Source organism: Notolepis coatsorum, assembly GCF_963971535.1.
Source record: "Notolepis coatsorum genome assembly, chromosome: 2".
NCBI lineage: Eukaryota > Metazoa > Chordata > Actinopteri > Aulopiformes > Paralepididae > Notolepis > Notolepis coatsorum.
In genome coordinates, this window is record NC_140166.1 from 205,182,663 (window position 1) to 205,202,867 (window position 20,205).

A 20,205-nucleotide genomic window follows, 5' to 3' on the forward strand; every position below is an offset into this window, starting at 1 on the left:
ACACACACACACACACACACACACACACGTCTGCAAAGTAAACACACATATACAGCCACACACAGATTCCAGATACTCTCCCAACAGGAGAGCTATGCTGTAAAAGCAATTCTCAGCTCCACTGTTCCCTAAGCTGTTATCTGACTGTTCCCTAAACTGTTATCTGACTGTTCCCTAAGCTGTTATCTGACTGTTCCCTAAGCTGTTATCTGACTGTTCCCTAAGCTGTTATCTGACTGTTCCCTAAGCTGTTATCTGACTGTTCCCTAAACTGTTATCTGATTGTTCCATAAACTGCTAAATACATCAGCATTATAAATAGCTTATAGAAATAATAATTATTCATTTTGAGAACCAGTATCATCAACAATACATCATATGAACTTTCAGAAACCCTGTTGACCCCCCAGCTCTCATTTACCCACCGCATTGAAACCTTTGTGCAAGAAAAAGAGCTTCGATTATTCAACGATAATTACTACTGAAGCTTCAAATCGGGACAGCCCTATGCAATAATATGATTGATGTAAAATATTGTTAAAGCAGGCTGTTGTTGCTTTAACACCGTCAGGATTCTCTGTTCACATGGACAGTGGATGTCTGCTTTCTGCTGCTGAGGTCACTGCAGAGCAACACTTAATGGACCACAGCAACACATGATGACAGATGGAAGCAGTATGAGGAGGTGAAATGAGAGAGGGAGGGTAAGTGAGTGGGTAGCTTCTATACTTTAAGCAAGTGGCTTGTCCTTCCGCGTTCCCGTTTTGCGCTCCGATTGGCCACGCACGTTTCTGGTCATGTGACATGTGCGCCAATCGTGGGACGGCAAGTTTTTGGACGGTTAAACTTAGGCGCTCTTTCGAAGTTGGTTAAGGTTAGAGTTTGTCTTAGAGCAGGGCGATAGAACGCCTGCCCTGATTCCAAACTCTAACCTTAACCAACTGCGAAAGAGTCGCCTAAGCTTAACCAGTGATAAACTAGGCGTTAGGTAGTTTGCAGGCTGTTAGACTCGGAAATAGGCGCAGAACTTGCCGTCCCACGATTGGCGCACATGTCACATGACCAGAAACGTGCGTGGCCAATCAGAGCGCAAAACGGGAATGCGGAAGGACAAGCCACTTGCTTAAAATATAGACGCGAGTGGGTAGGTTGATGAGTGAGTGAGTGAGTGAGTGAGTGAGTGAGTGAGTGAGTGAGTGAGTGAGTGAGGAGACAAGAGGGGAATGGAAAGAAGAGGAAAGAAAATGAGAAGAGAGGACAGGAGAGGAGGAGAGAAGGGAGAAGAGAAGAGGAGAGAAGGGAGATGAGAAGAGAAGAGAAGAGAAGAGAAGAGAAGAGAAGAGAAGAGAAGAGAAGAGAAGAGAAGAGAAGAGAAGAGAAGAGAAGAGAAGAGAAGAGAAGAGAAGAGAAGAGGAGAGGAGAGGAGAGGAGAGAAGAGAAGAGAAGAGAAGAGAAGAGAAGAGAAGAGAAGAGAAGAGAAAGCAGGATGCTGGATTGGGCATTGGGTCTTTGTGTGTATAGGAAGTTACACAAAGTGGGAAATAACCACTTCCTGTTTTTGTGTTCAAACTAGCTGACCTGGGCTGACCTCAGAGGGTCGGTGCGTGGGAGAGCTGACCTCAGAGGGTCGGTGCGTGGGAGAGCTGACCTCAGAGGGTCGGTGCGTGGGACCTGGGCTGACCTCAGAGGGTCGGTGCGTGGGAGTGCTGACCTCAGAGGGTCGGTGCGTGGGAGTGCTGACCTCAGAGGGTCGGTGCGTGGGAGTGCTGACCTCAGAGGGTCGGTGCGTGGGACCTGGGCTGACCTCAGAGGGTCTGTGCGTGGGACCTATGTGAGAATGCTATTCATCGACTACAGCTCGGCATTCAATACCATAGTCCCCTCCATACTCATAGCCAAGCTCAGGGACCTGGGCTTGAACTATGACCTCTGCCAGTGGGTCTTGGACTTCCTGACTGGCAGACCCCAGGTGGTGAGAGCAGGCAACTGCACCTCCTCATCCATCACCCTCAACATAGGGGCCCCCCAGGGCTGTGTTCTGAGTCCCCTCCTCTACTCCCTGTACACACACGACTGTGTGGCTCAGCGGAGTAGCAATACAATCATCAAATTTGCTGACGACACAGTGGTGGTGGGCCTGATCTCTGCCAACGACGAGAGGGCCTACCTGGAAGAGGTCAAGGTCCTGGCGGGATGGTGCCAGGAAAACAGCCTCTCCCTGAACGTCAGCAAAACAAAGGAGATGATTGTGGACTTCAGGAGGTCGGGGGTCAAGGACTACAGCCCCCTCAGCATCGACGGGGCACCGGTTGAGAGAGTCAACAGCTTTAAGTACATCGGAGCCTACATATCCGAGGACTTGACATGGACCACACACATTGACAGTGTTGTGAAGAAGGCACGACAACGCCTCTACTTCCTCAGGCGCCTAAGGAAGTTCCAAGTCAGTCAGAAGATCCTTAAGAACTTCTACTCATGTACAATAGAGAGCATCTTGACTGGCAACATCACCTCCTGGTTTGGGAATAGCACTGCACAAGACCGAAGCAGACTACAAAGAGTGACACGTTCAGCCGAACGCACAATTGGAGGGGGGCTCCCCACCCTCCAGAACATTTACAACAAGCGTTGCAAGGGCAAGGCTAAGAGAATCATTAAAGACTCCAGTCACCCGAACAACTGCCTCTTTGAACTGCTGCGATCAGGCAAGCGATACCGGAGTCTCAAGGCGAGCACAGAAAGACTCAGAAGAAGCTTCTATCCCCAGGCCATCAGGCTGCTAAACGAACAATGAACACTACACAACAACAACCACCAAACGCACATAGCACACACATCCACACGCACACACTCACTTTAAACAAACACACTGTAGCACCCACTCCCCACACTTTATATTTATTGATGAAGGATTGCACTACAACTCGTACACCTTAATGTAAATTGTACCTAAATTGTACCTCATCCCATTTCTGCTTTGCACTATATAGTACTGTACATTAGTACACTGCATAGTATTGTATATTATATGGTAACTCAGAACATTGTACATATGTCTATACCGAACACTGTGACCTCATTTTCTTCTTCTAAATTACATGCTATACTATGTTATTTGATACTATCTTGTCTAGCACAGTCTCTGGAGCGTAACAGTAAGAAGCATTTTGTATGAAAGTATTCTGTACTTCTGTATGACAACTATTAAAGAAACTTGAAACTTGAAACCTGGGCTGACCTCAGAGGGTCGGCGCGTGGGACCTGGGCTGACCTCAGAGGGTCTGTGCGTGGGACCTGGGCTGACCTCAGAGGGTCTGTGCGTGGGACCTGGGCTGACCTCAGAGGGTCTGTGCGTGGGAGAGCTGACCTCAGAGGGTCTGTGCGTGGGACCTGGGCTGACCTCAGAGGGTCGGTGCGTGGGACCTGGGCTGACCTCAGAGGGTCTGTGCGTGGGACCTGGGCTGACCTCAGAGGGTCTGTGCGTGGGACCTGGGCTGACCTCAGAGGGTCGGTGTGTGGGACCTGGGCTGACCTCAGAGGGTCGGTGCGTGGGACCTGGGCTGACCTCAGAGGGTCGGTGCGTGGGACCTGGGCTGACCTCAGAGGGTCGGTGTGTGGGACCTGGGCTGACCTCAGAGGGTCGGTGTGTGGGACCTGGGCTGACCTCAGAGGGTCGGTGTGTGGGGCGGGCTGAGCCCAAACGTTCGAACCTTCGTTCGTTAGGTTGGCATTCGAATTCTAAATCAACATTCGAATTTTTAATTTTTAATAAAAAAATGTATATATATTAGAGATGTCCGATATTATCGCCCTACCGATATTATCGGCCGATATTGGCATTAAAATGTGATATCGGAAAATATCGGTATCGGTTTAAAAAAATATATATATATGTATATATATATATTTTTTTTTACATTTCTATAAACTTTATTTGCCCAGGCAAGGTAGTAAGAAATAATTCTGATTTTATTTATTGTCAAAAGTATGCATAATGTTATATTCAGAAAGTTGATTTAATTGGGCGGTCAGGTGGCGTAACGGAGATTGCGTTCGTCACCAACCCCGGAGCGGCTGGATTCGCCTGTTCGAATCCAGCTCACAGCTCCGGGGTTGTCACCAGCTTGGCTGGCCGTTCACACTAATACAATTGGCAGTATTAGAGGGTGGGAGAAGCTGGCGGGGTGGGTCCGGGTCGTTGTAAACAGCGACTCCTACAGTTCGGTCGGGGCGCCTGCTAAGCGCGGATAGGATCTAAGTGGGATAGTGTGATCCTTCCACACGCTACGCCCTCTCAGTGAGAATCCGCGCTGCCAGGTGAAAAGAAGCGGTTGATTGGCTGGACGTGTGTCGGAGGAAGCACGTGATAGCCTCCACTCTCCCAGACCGACTGTGGGGGGTAAGTGCGCAGCGACCAGGAAGGGGATTGGGAATTGGCATAACGACTAACATTGGGATGGGAGAAAATCGGAGGAAAAAGGAGGGGGAAAAAGATCAATAAAAAAAGAAAGTTGATTTAATTGATTTAGTTGGGCTGGGGCTTCTCCCTGGGCTGGGCTGGAAAGTTTTAATAAAAAAATAATAAAAAAAAATACTAATTTTAATCAGATTAATCACTTTATTCAAAGTTTGAGGATATTTATCAAACATTATTTTTTCTTTTACATTTTTATTTTTTTAAATTAAAAACGAAGGTTTGAACGTCCGTTCGAAAAACCCTGACGAAGTTCAAATCCCAAAAACAGGATTCGGGGACAGCCTTAGTGTGGGCGTGCTGACCTCAGAGGGTGCGTGGGCGTGCAGTGCTGCCTACATGGTAGGGGTGTAACGGTACATGTATCCGTACTGAACCGTTTCAGTACTGGACCTTTTTTTGCGTGCAGAATTTTATTCAAAACTCCGAGTTCACCCCTTCCCAAAATGTAATTTGCGCAAAGGGCCGGGTGTTCGTCTTCTATCCGTCATGCAGCGCATTCAGGCCCACGCCCACCGGGGGCTGTTTCTTTCTCACAATTTAATAAAAAAAAAAAAAAATCGATTATTAATTTCAATATACCGGTAGAATATTCGTCGACAGCCCTACAAGTACAATTAGTTACTGTACACTACATCACCCATGGGTGGAACAGGGAAAGCCAAACTTTCCTCCACTGTACCGAAAAGTGACTTCAAAACCGAGGTGCGTACCGAACCGTGGTTTTTGTGTACCGTTACACCCCTACTACCTGGGCTGACCTCAGAGGGTCGGTGCGTGGGACCTGGGCAGACCTCAGAGAGTCGTGCGTGGGACCTGGGCTGACCTCAGAGGGTCGGTGCGTGGGAGAGCTGACCTCAGAGGGTCGGTGTGTGGGACCTGGGCTGACCTCAGAGGGTCGGTGCGTGGGACCTGGGCTGACCTCAGAGGGTCGGTGCGTGGGACCTGGGCAGACCTCAGAGGGTCGGTGCGTGGGACCTGGGCTGACCTCAGAGGGTCGGTGCGTGGGACCTGGGCTGACCTCAGAGGGTCGGTGCGTGGGACCTGGGCTGACCTCAGAGGGTCGGTGCGTGGGACCTGGGCTGACCTCAGAGGGTCGGTGCGTGGGACCTGGGCTGACCTCAGAGGGTCGGTGCGTGGGACCTGGGCTGACCTCAGAGGGTCGGTGCGTGGGACCTGGGCTGACCTCAGAGGGTCGGTGCGTGGGACCTGGGCTGACCTCAGAGGGTCGGTGCGTGGGACCTGGGCTGACCTCAGAGGGTCGGTGCGTGGGACCTGGGCTGACCACAGAGGGTCGGTGCGTGGGACCTGGGCTGACCTCAGAGGGTCGGTGCGTGGGACCTGGGCTGACCTCAGAGGGTCGGTGCGTGGGACCTGGGCTGACCTCAGAGGGTCGGTGCGTGGGACCTGGGCTGACCTCAGAGGGTCGGTGCGTGGGACCTGGGCTGACCTCAGAGGGTCGGTGCGTGGGACCTGGGCTGACCTCAGAGGGTCGGTGCGTGGGACCTGGGCTGACCTCAGAGGGTCGGTGCGTGGGACCTGGGCTGACCTCAGAGGGTGCGTGGGAGTGTGTGGGAGTGCGGCGCTGCCTACCTTGATGTCGAAGTTGCAGTCGAAGCGCTTGATGAGGACGATGAAGGCGCCCGTCAGGTTGTCCCTCAGGGGGGGCGGTTCGATGGGCTCGCATGCATTTTCTGGCCGTGCACCAATCAGAAAGCCCTGTGCAGGGGGATGACATCATCAAATAGTGTCAAATGAGACAAACCAATCACACTCCTTAGAAAGTAAACAGGCGGAGAGAGAGAGTATCATCCCTACTGCTGATCACTGTCATACCAATACACACACACAGTTATCATTAGGGATGAACCACAAGCAACACTGCTATCAGATATTAGACAGCTAACAAGGTAAGGTAAGAAATATATATACTAGTATTTTATTATATATACTATATATGTTAAGATGTTATATATAATATATATTTAAGATGTTATATATAATATATATTTTAAGATGTTATATATAATATATATTTTACATTTGGCTCTTCTCCTTCCCTCCTCACTTCCCTGTGTTGTTTTAAAGGTGTTTGAAGTGACAGATTAAAGAGAAACAACCAGAGAGACAGAGATAAATAGAGAGAAACTGAGATAAGAGAGGCAGAAAGAGATAAAGATAAGGCACAGAGAGAGAGAGAGAGAGAGAGAGAGAGAGAGAGAGAGAGAGAGAGAGAGAGAGAGAGAGAGAGAATCAAATTCACAGACTCCAAATTCTAATTGGCTATACTAAAAGTAGAGCCATATGAAATCCGTAAAAAAAAAATCCAAATTCAGTTTTTTCCGTTTTAATATTTCAGAATTCTGTATTTTGCTTTGTACGTGCATTTTACCATCAGAAATAGTGTCCAATAAATGGGAATGAATAAATGTCCACAATTTAATAAGATATAACAGTCCATTTAATAGGGCTGTCTTAAATACTTCGAAGCTTCGTTCGATGGGCATGGGATTTGAATATGAAAATAAAATTCAATATTTTTTTTATAAAATCAACTCTGCCTCTCTTTGTTAACCACAAAAAGCAATGCTGTTTTTGTCTAGCACAGTCTCTGGAGCGTAACAGAAAGAAGCATTTTGTATAAAAGTATTCTGTACTTCTGTATGACAACTAATAAAGAAACTTGAGAAACTTGTTATTTAAGATGAGGTCGGACTCGGCACTGACAGATTTGTGTTCATTGTGCTGCTTTTATAAAGCCTGAAATGAAAGCAAAGTGTTTTGTTTGTCTAAGATTTAAAAAGGTTTAAACTTTACAGCACTGACAAAGTTGAACAAAGTGCTGTACAAGTCCCACAACATAAAAAAAAAATATATATATATATAAAAAATGTATTGCTCAATTCCGCGATTCCGTAAACGCGGATTTCATATGGCTCTAACTAAAAGTCCTTAACATTGTCAGACAGACAAACAGGCAGAAAGAGAGAAAAAGAAAACAAAGAGAGAGATTGCAAAGGGTTGGATGCGTTAGGCTGCTTTCACTTCTTATAAACCAGTGGATCTACCGGTAACACTGTGTGTGTGTGTGTGTGTGTGTGTGTGTGTGTGTGTGTGTGTGTGTGTGTGTGTGTGTGTGTGTGTGTGTGTGTGTGTGTGTGTGTGTGTGTGTGTGTGTGTGTGTGTGTGTGTGTGTGTGTGTGTGTGTGTGGTGTGGCAGACAGGGAGTGTGCGTTGCTGTGGGACTGTACAACTATAGTCAGCTGTGGAATTGATGAGTTCATACTCTCTTTAATCCTCTCTCTCTCTATTTTCCCATATTTTACCTCCTTCTCTCCCTCTCTTTCCCTGGCCTCTCCCTCCCCCCCTCTCTTTCCCTGGCCTCTCCATCCCCCCCTCTCTCCCTCTCTTGAGATCAGGCAGGGCACAGTCCAGGCTTCAAAAGGCCCAGCCCATACACTAGTCAGCACTTTTGTTACACAGACACACACCCTTATACCCCCCCCCACACACACACACAAGGTGGTGTTAGATCCATTTGCTTGTGTGCAGTGGGTTGAAAGTTGATGTAACTTACCGGTAGATAAGACATATTGAGTGTCATATAGCAGTTAAGGCACTTTGTGTGTGTGTGTGTGTGGGGGGGGGGGGGGGCACTAAAAAGCCCCTCTTGCCAGCAGCCACACTGAGGTCACTCCCGCCACATCAGAACCCGGATGGAAAATAAATGAAGTCCACAGTGACACATCATAATCAGTTATAAACCCCCGGACTGTACCAGGGGTGACCGACATCCACAAGAATGTCTGGGGGCAGGGCTCTGCCGAAGCCTTTTCATGTTCCTTTTGCTATACTTCCACATCTAAGATGGCTGCCATCTGATATGTCGAAGGAAAGTGCAACAAGATCCTCAATGAGTCTCGTTCTGGAGAGGAGGATACTTGAGGAATCTCCCCGGATACCTTTTTGGAACACCCTGACTGGCTAGCCAATGACATCACTGTGCCACTGCCTCACATTTCACCTGGCTTCAAAACAAGCTGCAAGAGCGCCCTCTGTTGACCATGAAGCGCCACGAAGAAATAACTAAATCCCAGCCACTGAGAAATGCTGGTCTGGGTGTAATGAACAGCCGAATGTCCCTCGAGCCCGATTCTCTTGTTCGTGATTCTTATGGTAAACTTCACTGGTGGCTGGGTCTGAATAAATGCAAGGCAGAGGCAAATCACTCACCCATGTTGAAACTGTAATTTTTTTTGCTGTGGTCAGCACGTTGTGTTATAATAACCTCTACACAGTAACACACAGATTTGAGTTTCAACCAGACAGTGAGACAGAGAGACAGAAAGAGACAGACACAGAGACAGAGAAAGACAGTGAGAAAGAGAGAAACAGAGAAAGAGACAGACGGAAAGAGACTACGAGAGAGAGAGAAAAGGAGTGTGTGTGACAGAGAGACAAACAGAGCTGGATAGAGACATACAGAAAGAGACAGAGCAAAAGAGAGACAGACAGAAAGACAGAAATGGAGAGACAGAGAGAAAGAAAGAAAGAAAGAAAGAAAGAAAGAAAGAAAGAAAGAAAGAAAGAAAGAAAGAAAGAAAGAAAGAAAGAAAGAAAGAAAGAAAGAAAGAAAGAAAGAAAAGAAAGAAAAGACAGAGAGACAGACAGAAAGAGACAGTGAGACAAGAGAAAGAGAGAGAAAAATAGAGAAAGAGAGAAAGAGACAGACGGAAAGAGACAGCGAGACAGAGTGAGAGAGAGAGAAAGAGTGTGCGTGAGAGAGAGAGACAAACAGAGCAAGAGAGAGACAGAGAGACAGAAAGAGACAGAGCAAGAGAGAGAGACACAGACAGAGAAAAGGAAGTGAAATGCAGGCTGGTTGGGATTTTCCATTGTAGCAGACTAGTGGGCTGGAGTCGGCAGCTTCTCTCCACTGTTCTGCACGGTGATCACACTTAATCCCAACATTAAAAATCTCACCGTAGGGCCTCTGCTTGCGGCTTTGTCCCAGAGGCACAGGGCAGGGAAAACACACGAATTAGTAACTTGCCCCTACCCAGCTGGGCTTCCCATAAGCAGATTAAGCCCTACTGTATATTATGAACCCAAAGTCATATTCATCCAGGCAGAGGTTCAACTTTTAACCTGCTTAAAGCTCCCTGTGAACACAATAACTCGTAAATCCTGCCTCATGCCAAGCCATAACAGAAAGAGACTAAGGAGGCTCTTCCGTTTTAGCTATGACAAGCAAAGGCACAGAAATTAAAGCAAATGGCTAAACTAACCGTATGCTGGGAAGGCAGTGACGTCCAACACAACCCAAACTCACTGATATTGGAGCACTATAATAATAATAATAATAATAATAATAATAATAATAATAATAATAATAATAATAATAATAATAATAATAATAATAATAATAATAATAATAATAATAATAATAATAATAATAATAATAATAATAATAATAATAATAATAAATAATAATTAATAATAATAATAATAATAATAATAATAATAATAATAATAATAATAATAATAATAATAATAATAATAATAATAATAATAATAATAATAATAATAATAAAAAAGACCAGAGATATTTGCCATGGCACCTGCCTGTTAGCAGGTTAGTGGGCCACGCAGGCCTGGACAGCGGGCACAGGGCCAGGGAATGTCCGGGATATTACCTCTGCCTCACTGAGAAAAACAACCAGGTTTATCTGAGATGGGGTGTGAGTGAGTGAGTGAGTGAGTGAGTGAGTGAGTGAGTGAGTGAGTGAGTGAGTGAGTGAGTGAGTGAGTGAGTGAGTGAGTGAGTGAGTGAGTGAGAGAGAGAGAGAGAGAGAGATGAAAATGCTGACTTGGTGAAAGTTGGGTACTGTGTGTGTCACTGGCCTATATTACAAACATTACGTTACTGTACATCTCCGGGTCCGGTCAGTCAGGAGGAGGCTTGTGCAAACCAGTTAGGATTAGATCAGAGCCGATTCCCAACCGGATGATGTCATCGTACGGTTATGATATACACGTAGGCCTAGGCCAGAACACCTGACCGACTCATTTCAGAACTTTTTACGGAAACCACTTCATTGCTTCACTAACAGGACAAAAGGCAAGTCATGACAGCGGCCCTGGATGTCAATATGTGACTGAATGTAAATTCAGGAAAACTATTCCTTGAAAGATCACTCTCTCCGACTGTGCCACTCCTTCCCAGTGAAAAGGCCGTGGCCAGAATGCTGCCGCCTAGAGAGCATGCGGCAGCGTCCTCTAGGGCCACGTCCCGTGGTCAGCTTGTGACAGGATATGACACGGGAGGGCTACTCCCCGTCACCGCTCTGTGGCCCAAGGCACCCACTTCCAACTGAAATACGAAGTCTTTGCTTCCAACGGACAAAGGATTACACAAATAGAAGTCCCTAATCTTATTTTGGGGCCAATTCAAACAGCTTTCAGCAGGTCATTTTCATTCCTCAATGTCTTTGGAGCAGTTGCTGATGCTAACAACTTGATTGGTGTAAGTAATTATATTACTTAGGCCTATTTTTACAGAGACGGTTATTTAGTGATTTAATAACCACGTCTGGGTTCCAAGAAGGGCAAGAGGCTATCGCCTGCTTTCAGTGACGTTAACACTGGTCAAACTCCACGTTCCCAATAGAACAGGGGTTCTCAAACTTTTTTATACCACAACCCCATTTTATTTAGGATTTTTTTTTGGTGACCCCACACTTAATGTATCACATAATTTCAATGTGGAATTAAGGAATATCAAAATAAAAGCACACAAACTTGATCATGCATATTTATTAGAACATTTTATTGCAGCACTATGTTATCAATACACATTTATAAAACGAGGCATATTTAGCCAAAATTATGTTGCCAGAAAAAAATATTTCTTTCAAATGCGCTGTCATCTACCCACGACCCCACATTGGGTGGCGAGTCGACCCCGTAGTTTGAGAACCGCTGCTCTAGAACAATCTGCACTTTGCACCGCAAAACCATTCCCCAGGAAGCTTGAGTATGCATTCCACGATTGAGGCTACAGAGTAGCCTATATTTAAATTGTGGAAGTGAAAAAAAACTGCATGGAAACAAACAGTTTGGTGGCCAACAGTGAAAACAGAACTATCTTCTTGAGTATCAGTTCTCAACACCGGTGGTGTTTATGAGGGTTTATGCAAAAACCCACTGTATTCCGGGGGAATTTCCATCGGTGTGGTGCTCTTTAGTGAAACTGTCCTCGTCTGGCCCACAGCGCTTGGCACTCTTGGTAAAAAGAATTTGGAGCTTGCCAATGCCCTCATGCGGAAATCTCTCAGAGCATTCAATTTGCATCTGGATGACCACGTGTGGGGCCAAAGGCGGCCCTCGGAAACATGTCTGGCGGCCCTCGATGGTGTAACTGCATGCCTTATATTTGGTCCGGTTCCAATGTGGTTTTAATTTAAACCAACCTACAACATCACACAGTACTTTGCTTTTGAGAAGGTAAAACTACGCCCCCTGGGCTAAGCGTTACGTTAGGAATGACTGCTTGTTGAAAGTTTGCAAGGCTACCGATTGCATGGCAACTAGGCATCTCGTGAGCCATGTATGATTCATGAGATGTGTTCCGTTCTTTTCTTGGGTGGCCCTCAATCCAATGTTAGTCCCTAAATTGTCCCTCAGTCATCAAAACCTTGAGAATCTCTGGTTAAAATGCTCTTCTTCTAATAAAGTTGAACCTTTATTAATTGGGGGAAATTAGTCATCTGCATTTGACCCATCCTAACTATTTCAGGAGCGATGGGCAGCCACACACAGCGCAGCGTTCAGGGAGCGACTGCAGTTGTAATGCTAGTATCTTGGTCAAGGGCAATGGCAGGAAACCTAGCATGCATGTCTTTTGTTGGCCAAAGATAATTGCTTAATATTTAATGATTTAATTATGGAAAATGTATGCCATATCCCAGGCAGGAAAGTCGAGATATCATGCAGTTATCATTTCTATCATTTCTATCGTGCTTGAAGTGCATGGTTCTAAGTATCCCCCCTTACAATCAGTCAATATGGCCTAATTCCTATCAAAACTAATATCAATGAGGTTAAACATTGAGCCTCTGAATTAGCTTCATAAAATGTATGCACACTTTTTTTAACCACAACAGAATGGAACTGCATGTGCAACAAACAGTCCTCAGATAAACAGCCCCAGTTGTGTTGAAATAGGAAAAGCTATGTTTAACGACCCCTAGGTTCCCTCGAATCCCTCCCCATAGGAAACCCCTTGGAGAGGAAAAACAAGCCCGAGCCGTCTTGTGATGCAAAGGCTTTCTCCAGGGCAGAGCTCTGTTGAGATGCGGAGGGGATGTTTGTCAGCTGGGAGAAGATGGGAGAGGGTTCGTCTGAACATAAACCTCCAACACACCAGCTCGATATGCATAAACTGAACTGAAAACATCACCAGTTCTGATCCCTTTCTTATCAGACCGGCTCACAATCAGACAGACTTGAGCATGTGAAAAATCTATAGAGAAGTGAGATAGAGAGAGCATGGTCACGGACAAAATAACGTGTTTGGAGATTGATCGCAAGTCAAGTAACTCCTCACTCTCACTCAAGGCTTACAAATATCAGCATGTTGAGCAAAATAGACGTTTCTATAAATAGAGACTCGATCCCACTGTTCCACTGGTTCAGTGAAAGAATCCCCAAGGAGATCTTCCAGTGGTGTCTTTTTGGAAGTTCCAGCTCCGCTCCATCATGTGCTGTGTCTGTCTTTATAGAGACTAACGTCTGATTGAATGACTGTATAGGGGCTTGTCGAAACAGAGGCAAGCCCTGCACATGCACTCTTTTTCTCTCTCACACACACACACAACATACACACAAACAACTTACATCTAAGCTCAGTCTGAGAAATCTCTGTCTCTCTCACACAAACACAGTAAATATTGAAATACCTGGTTGTGCAACTGTGCTGCTTTAACCTTCAGCCGGTTTACTTCCTCGCACTGGTCATTGTCTAGCAGGTGGGGCAGCGTTCCAGCAGATAGCTGTGTTGATCCCCTGTGGTGTATCTGTCTGAGAGGTCTTTCAGTATGACTCTCTTCATGTTGTCTGGAGGTCTTTCAGTATGACTCTCTTCATGTTGTCTGAGAGGTCTTTCAGTATGACTCTCTTCATGTTGTCTGGAGGTCTTTCAGCATGACTCTATTCGAGTATCTGCCTGAGAGGTCTTTCAGCATGGCTCTATTCGAGTATCTGCCTGAGAGGTCTTTCAGCATGGCTCTATTCGAGTATCTGCCTGAGAGGTCTTTCAGCATGGCTCTATTCGAGTATCTGCCTGAGAGGTCTTTCAGTATGGCTCTATTCGAGTATCTGCCTGAGAGGTCTTTCAGTATGGCTGTCTTCATGTTGTCTGAGAGGTCTTTCAGCATGGCTCTCTTCATGTATCTGTCTGAGAGGTCTTTCAGTATGACTCTCTTCATGTATCTGTCTGAGAGGTCTTTCAGTATGGCTCTATTCGAGTATCTGCCTGAGAGGTCTTTCAGTATGGCTGTCTTCATGTTGGCCATGGTGGGGGTCTTCCTCGTCAGATGCCATGCGCTGCTCTATTGTCAGCTTCAGGGGCACAATGAGAGACACTGGAGATCTTCTCATCGCACAGCATGATGGTGGCTGCGTTCAGAGGTTTAAGAAGCCTCACTATGTTCTCAGCATCAGTGATGTCGGAGACATCCAGAGTGTCGATTTCACACACGTACTTCTGTACTCAGTAGAGCTGCTGCTACGTCTGCTTCCTGCTCAAGATAGCGTTTGAGCATTGTCCAGTGTGCCATTCCAACATGTGACAAACTGACAATGTCCATGATCAGTTTGTGCGATGGAAGCTTCAACAATTACTGTATGGAGGTGAATACAGCTGTGGCTGTGGAACTTCGGTGGAAGAAGCCCTACTAACCTACCTCACTCGACCAAGCAAACGACTGACACAGGGTATATTCAAACCCGCTTGTGAAGCTAGGTTTAAAGTGTGTGCAAGACACATACAAGCCCGGGCTCTCTCACTGCTACATTGTCTGTTATGATAGCAAGCAATGCTATGATGGTTGTTATTAGTCATGTCAAGCTCCCACTCCAAAACAGCTGATTTCAACACGTTCACTATGTTGATTCCAGCGTGTGAATGGAAAAGAGGGTGTATCTGGGGTACCTAACTCACCATTTCCCACTCGCTGGTCGTTGCAAGTTTCAAGTTCAAGCTCAAATTCATGTTTTATTTGTCACATATAACTGTATGAGCCGCCTGAGATTGTGCTTCATACAGTAAAAAAAAAAAAATGGAAAATGAATAAAGACCAAACACTATACAAAAAAATATACAATATACAAACTAAAGTACGAAATGCAAACAAAATGCAAAAATTTGGTAGGGATGTAGTGCAAATCTTTTAGTAATAAATAGATTAAATATGGTGTAGTGTTAAACAGTGTTTCAAGTGTCAGGGTGAGTGTTTAAAGTGAGTGTTTGCATGTGGATGTGTGTGCAATGAATGTAGATGGATGGGTTAGTAGTGCATGGGCTGTGACTGTAATGTCCCCTGTCGTCTGTTGTCATTTAGATGCACTCTGTCTCTGTACTGTGTCTCTGAGGTTTTATCTCTTTGTACAGAGCAGGCGTGCCGTGGGGTCGGTGTTACTTGGTGTTCAGGCACCGAGTACATTACTTGCCCACCGCCCCGACCAGTGTATGTTTTATTTTATTTTATTTGTTTTAGATTAGATAACAAAAAAATCTGTATAGCTATAAAAACCAATTTAGTTCATTTTCGCATTTCAGTGCCCACATAAAATATATAATATATACTAAGCATGTTATCAGACAACATTATAAATTGAATGTGTGTGCGTGGACGGCAGATCTATTTTATAGGTATGTGCAGGAGAGTCGCAGTACAGAGTAGCTTAAGTTTCACTTTCACTTAGAGAGTTAGTAAGTAGATATAACTTTGCATGAAGGAGAGAAAGGAGGCTCTAGAGATGGCATGGCAGGTTTCACAATAATGGCGGAGAAATTGGCAATATTTCAGATTTAAACCCGGCAGCAGCTCATCTGGAGAGGAGCTGAGGACCAGTCCAAACCGGCAACAGTATGTTTGCGCGATGTGCTAAATAAGGCTGCAGCTACATTGATCCATCACTCATCCGCCAATAGATAATACCAGATCATACCGGTGTTGTCATGAGTTTATTAGTCATGGGAAATTTCACATCACCGTGGCAACCCTAGTACAGAGCTGGCAGCACAGTGTAACTAAAGTGTGGCCATGAAGGTATGTTGTACTTGGGCACCAGCATGTTCAGTAATAACCTAAATCCATCGTTATCCGTCTGGACTGTAACGCAAAGCGCTGAGCTGCGACACCAGTCAACATGGACAAGCTGGCTCAAGTGCCTCAGGAGGCAAAGGGGACAGAGGGACAGGAGGATGATGACAGACACACATACACACACACAGCCAGACTAAGCACAGCACAGGCCCGATCCATTCCATTTCCAACACACCCCTTGTCCAGGAAGTGAAACATTAGTCACCATTGAACATTCTCATATTCAGCCTCTCGCCAAAAATGCTTCAGAATTTTTAACCTTTATAGTCACTTAATGCTTTGGAATTTCTTTTAATTTCCGGTGCTGGCCGGGCCGGCCCACTGCGCCTGGTTGTGAAGGAAGGAAGATACAGAGGAGGCGAGACTGAGAGGAACCGTGGGGCCGCTGGAGCACTACAGTATGTCTGCACTGCACACAACATCTGGCCCGCTAGACTCTGATCCGTGGGGCGGGAAGAACTGTTGGGAGGCTAGGGGGCTTAAATAGACCACATACCACGTTAACACAACCTTCAGAGGTCAGTGGATCCAGGATCGAATGCTCCCTGAGCACAGGAGCACAAGAGCGCCATATGGAATGTGCATTTTTACTTTCGATGCCTAAGTACATTCGATTTATTTATTTATTTGTATTATTATTTTTACTTACGTACTATTTTAAATGGAGGACATTTACTTTTACCAGAGTACTATTGTAACTGGCCTGGGTATTTCTACTTTCACTTAAGTAAAGCAGCAACTGTGTACTTCTTCCACCACTGGGTCAGAGTTTCTGCTGCAGTAGTTAGCTGTGTGGTGGAGACGATCCCCTTTGTATCGTTAGATGTCCTTAAAACCATGTGGAACCTCTGCAATATGTCAATCTCACGTGGGTTATAATATAAAATACATTTATTGGCGATTTGGCGGATTCAAATAAAGCAATTCAATTGTGCATGTTTGTTTGTGTGTGAGAGAGAGAGATAGATAGAAAGTAAGCCATCACTCAGCTTTCATAACACAGCCTTACGTAAGCGCACACACACACACACACACACACACACACACACACACACACACACACTACACACCCATAGCGAGGAGCAGCCGTGACCCCTGCTCTTTGCCAGAACTCTGGGGGGTAAGGCTTAACTCACCACATAGCATCCTTCCCGTTAATAAAATCCATACCAACACACAATGGATTGTGTTCAACACAGCAGGTGGTAGCAGTGCTGTTAGGGTACTGAAGTCAGTGAATCGTAATGATGACCCACCCACGGGTCTTAGGATGCGAGTGAAAATGAACTACAGTAAGAACAAAGCAGCAAAACAAAGCATTTTAACCCCCCCCCCCCCTTGATGGAACAACACGCTTTGAATGAGGGAGAGCACCACAATGGCCAGCTTAGAGGACTAGACGTGAATCATCGCCACCGTTTGTCATCTGTGTGGGTTGACAGAGACCTTACATCATGTGACCTCATCACAGAGCCTCAGCGGTCAGATAGGCAGCATAGAAGAGCTCACTGTATGACAATAACAAGCTAACGGTCGGGCTTGGCTAACGATAGCGCGCTGAGAGGAATCTTTTAAACCATTAAGAGAGATGGTCCTGAGAATGGCTAAGCAATAAATAATGTAAGAGAAACGGGTTAGTATTTGGAAGATGTAACATTACTTCAACACTTTATCTTTCGATTCTTGCATTAGGCTCTCACAAAAACACAACAGAGCTGTGAGGAAGTTGTGTTTTCAGGGTTGTTATTTAACTTGAGTTAGATAATAAGTAGCAGAAAACAAGTGGCTGTTATGGAGCCTTGGTATTGTAGGGACTTGAACGACTGCTGGACAACTTTGTTTGTTTAGCTGCGAATGACCTTCGACCCCTTCTCTACTCACCTTTAGTCCATCACTGGGCAGTCGATAGCCAAACCGTGCAGGCAGGTCATCAAAGTTCCCCGTTTTGTTGTCAAATGTATACTGAAAGAAAAAAGAAAACGTATTAATTAATTTTGAGTATGTTATCAATCCAAGTCCTTAGAACCTTGGACCAGCAACTTTACTTTAGTCAAAAACTTGATGAATGGTAAATGGTGCTATTATCCAAAGTGCTTTACAATTTGTTCCTCACATTTTACCCATTCACTCACACATTCACACACCAATGGCGGAGGCAACCATGCAAGGTGCCAACCTGCTCATCGGGAGCAGTTAGGGGTTAAGCGACTTGCTCAAGGACACTTCGACATGCTGCCCGGAAGGAGCGGGAATCGAACCGGGAACCTATGGATTACCAGACGACTGCTCTACCTCCCGAGTCACTGTTGCGAATCATAACTTGCATAACTGAATTAACATAACATAGGTGAAAGAGTTCATACAAGCAAAGTGATGATCACGACAATACATTTAAAAGCAAGCAAGTATCCTTGTGTTTGATTGATTGATTGATTGAAAACTTTATTAACAGATTGCAGAATGGGTACAATACAGTACAGCTCAATACACACAATTGTTAAGGGGATGCAGACCAGAGAAAGACTTTCGTCTTGTTTACATCAGGGTCCCCCATTTTCAATTCATCAGGACATATATGACATACATGACATACAGATAGACAGTACTGCTACATCTATACATTTATGACATACCAGATTTGCAAATACAGTACTGTTTGTGATACAAAAAGAGTCAAGAAAAGGGAGTATATACATTTGACGTAGAAACTGTACATTGGAGGAGGTTGGGTGGGGGGGGTTGGGTACATTGGGATATTGACAACCATACTGGGTAATTTACATTAGAGGTGGTTGGGGGGGGGGGGGGGAGAGAAACACTGTATAAACAAGCAAAACTGTACATTGGGGGGGGGGACACACACTGTACAAACAAGCACAATTGTACATTGGAATATTGACAAAACCATACTAGGTAAATTACTGTACATTGGAGGGGGTTGGGTTAGGACATTTACAGGGGCCAGTTTCGAATTGCAGTCTCCCGTAGGTGTCCCTTGAGAGTGGTTTTGAAAGTGGGTAGTGATTCACATTCCTTTACAGTTTTGGGTAGGGCGTTCCACATTGATGTGGCATAATTGCGAAACGTGTTTAGTCCCTTGTTTGAGCCGAATCTGGGTTTAACATGATTTGTGGAGCTCCCTCTGGTGTTGTGATCGTGGTATTCACTGACCTTTGGGAAGTATTTTGACATGTACATGGGTACCTTGGTCGTGTAGTGTATCTTGTAGACCAGGCCCATTGCAAGTTGCTGTACTCTGTCGTCTACTCTAAGCCATCCTAGGTTGTCAAAGTGGGCAGGGGTGAGGTGGGTTCTAGGAGTAAGGTCAAGCAGTAGTCTGACCAGTTTGTTTTGAGATGTTTGTAATTTTGTTTTTAGCGCCTTTGAGGTGCTTTGGTACCATGAGGTGCAAGCATAGTCGTAGTACCCTTGAATGAGTGCTCCTGCCAGAGTCTTCAGGGTATTCTTGTTTACCAGAGAGGCGATCCGGTACAAGAATCGAGTTCGTTGGTTGACTTTTTTTATTACATTGGATGCCATTTTGTCACAGGAGAGATTAGCCTCTAGGATGGAACCCAGGTAGGTAATTTCATCTTTCCTTGTGACAATATTGTCACCCACTGTAACTGAGAAGCCGTCGGTCTTGCTGAGTTTGTTATTTGAACCGAAGAGAATGGACTCTGTGTATTTGTGAGTAGTCTTTTTTCCCCAACATTATAATTGTTCTATAATGCTGTATCTGTGTGTATGAGAGAGGGATATGCGCATGTGTGTTTGTGCATAATATGTGTGGGGGGAGGGTTCTGTGTAGTTATTCTATATAGGTTTAACACTTTGAGTGCCAACAACGAGAAATCTCGTTGTTCGCCGGCATGCGTTGAATGCCAACGACGAGAAATCTCGTTATTTAATCGTTATTGGTTTTATTAGCGATATCCATTCATTTTTCATCAATCCAGCCTCACGTTATCATTGGGACTGTCTATGAGCTCGAACAGGGCAAATACCGCCCCCCGGATGGTAATGCACCCATTGGATTGGACTCAATGGAAATGCATGGAGAAAAAAAAAACCCGGAATCCACATTCATTGTGGACCCTCAGAGCAGCGTGGAATATGTGTTTCGAGGTTGGATCGTTGGATCAATAAACGCGATCGATATTTGGAATGGCGATCAGGAATTGGAATAATCTTTTTGCAGAACATCTGATGTGAGGTAAGGAATCTATTTTACCAGTCTTGGGGTAATCAAAGGTTTTTTTCACATATTCCACAACGTGTCCCCTATGTGTGTATGTGTATATGACGTTAGCGCTGACCAGGTCATAGATAACCGATTTT

The 20,205-nt window shown here is 45.2% G+C and overlaps 1 protein-coding gene across 1 annotated transcript in view; it reads right to left on the bottom strand.

The window, feature by feature from the left end:
• rnf13 (ring finger protein 13) overlaps positions 1-20,205 on the bottom strand; it is a 108,354-nt gene that overhangs the window by 68,237 nt on the left and 19,912 nt on the right. The window contains exons 3-4 of the mRNA XM_084338235.1: positions 17,746-17,826; positions 6,068-6,193 (exon numbers count right to left, since the gene is read on the bottom strand). Of these exons, the coding sequence (XP_084194361.1) occupies positions 6,068-6,193; positions 17,746-17,826 (207 nt within the window). The remainder of the gene's footprint in view (positions 1-6,067; positions 6,194-17,745; positions 17,827-20,205) is intronic.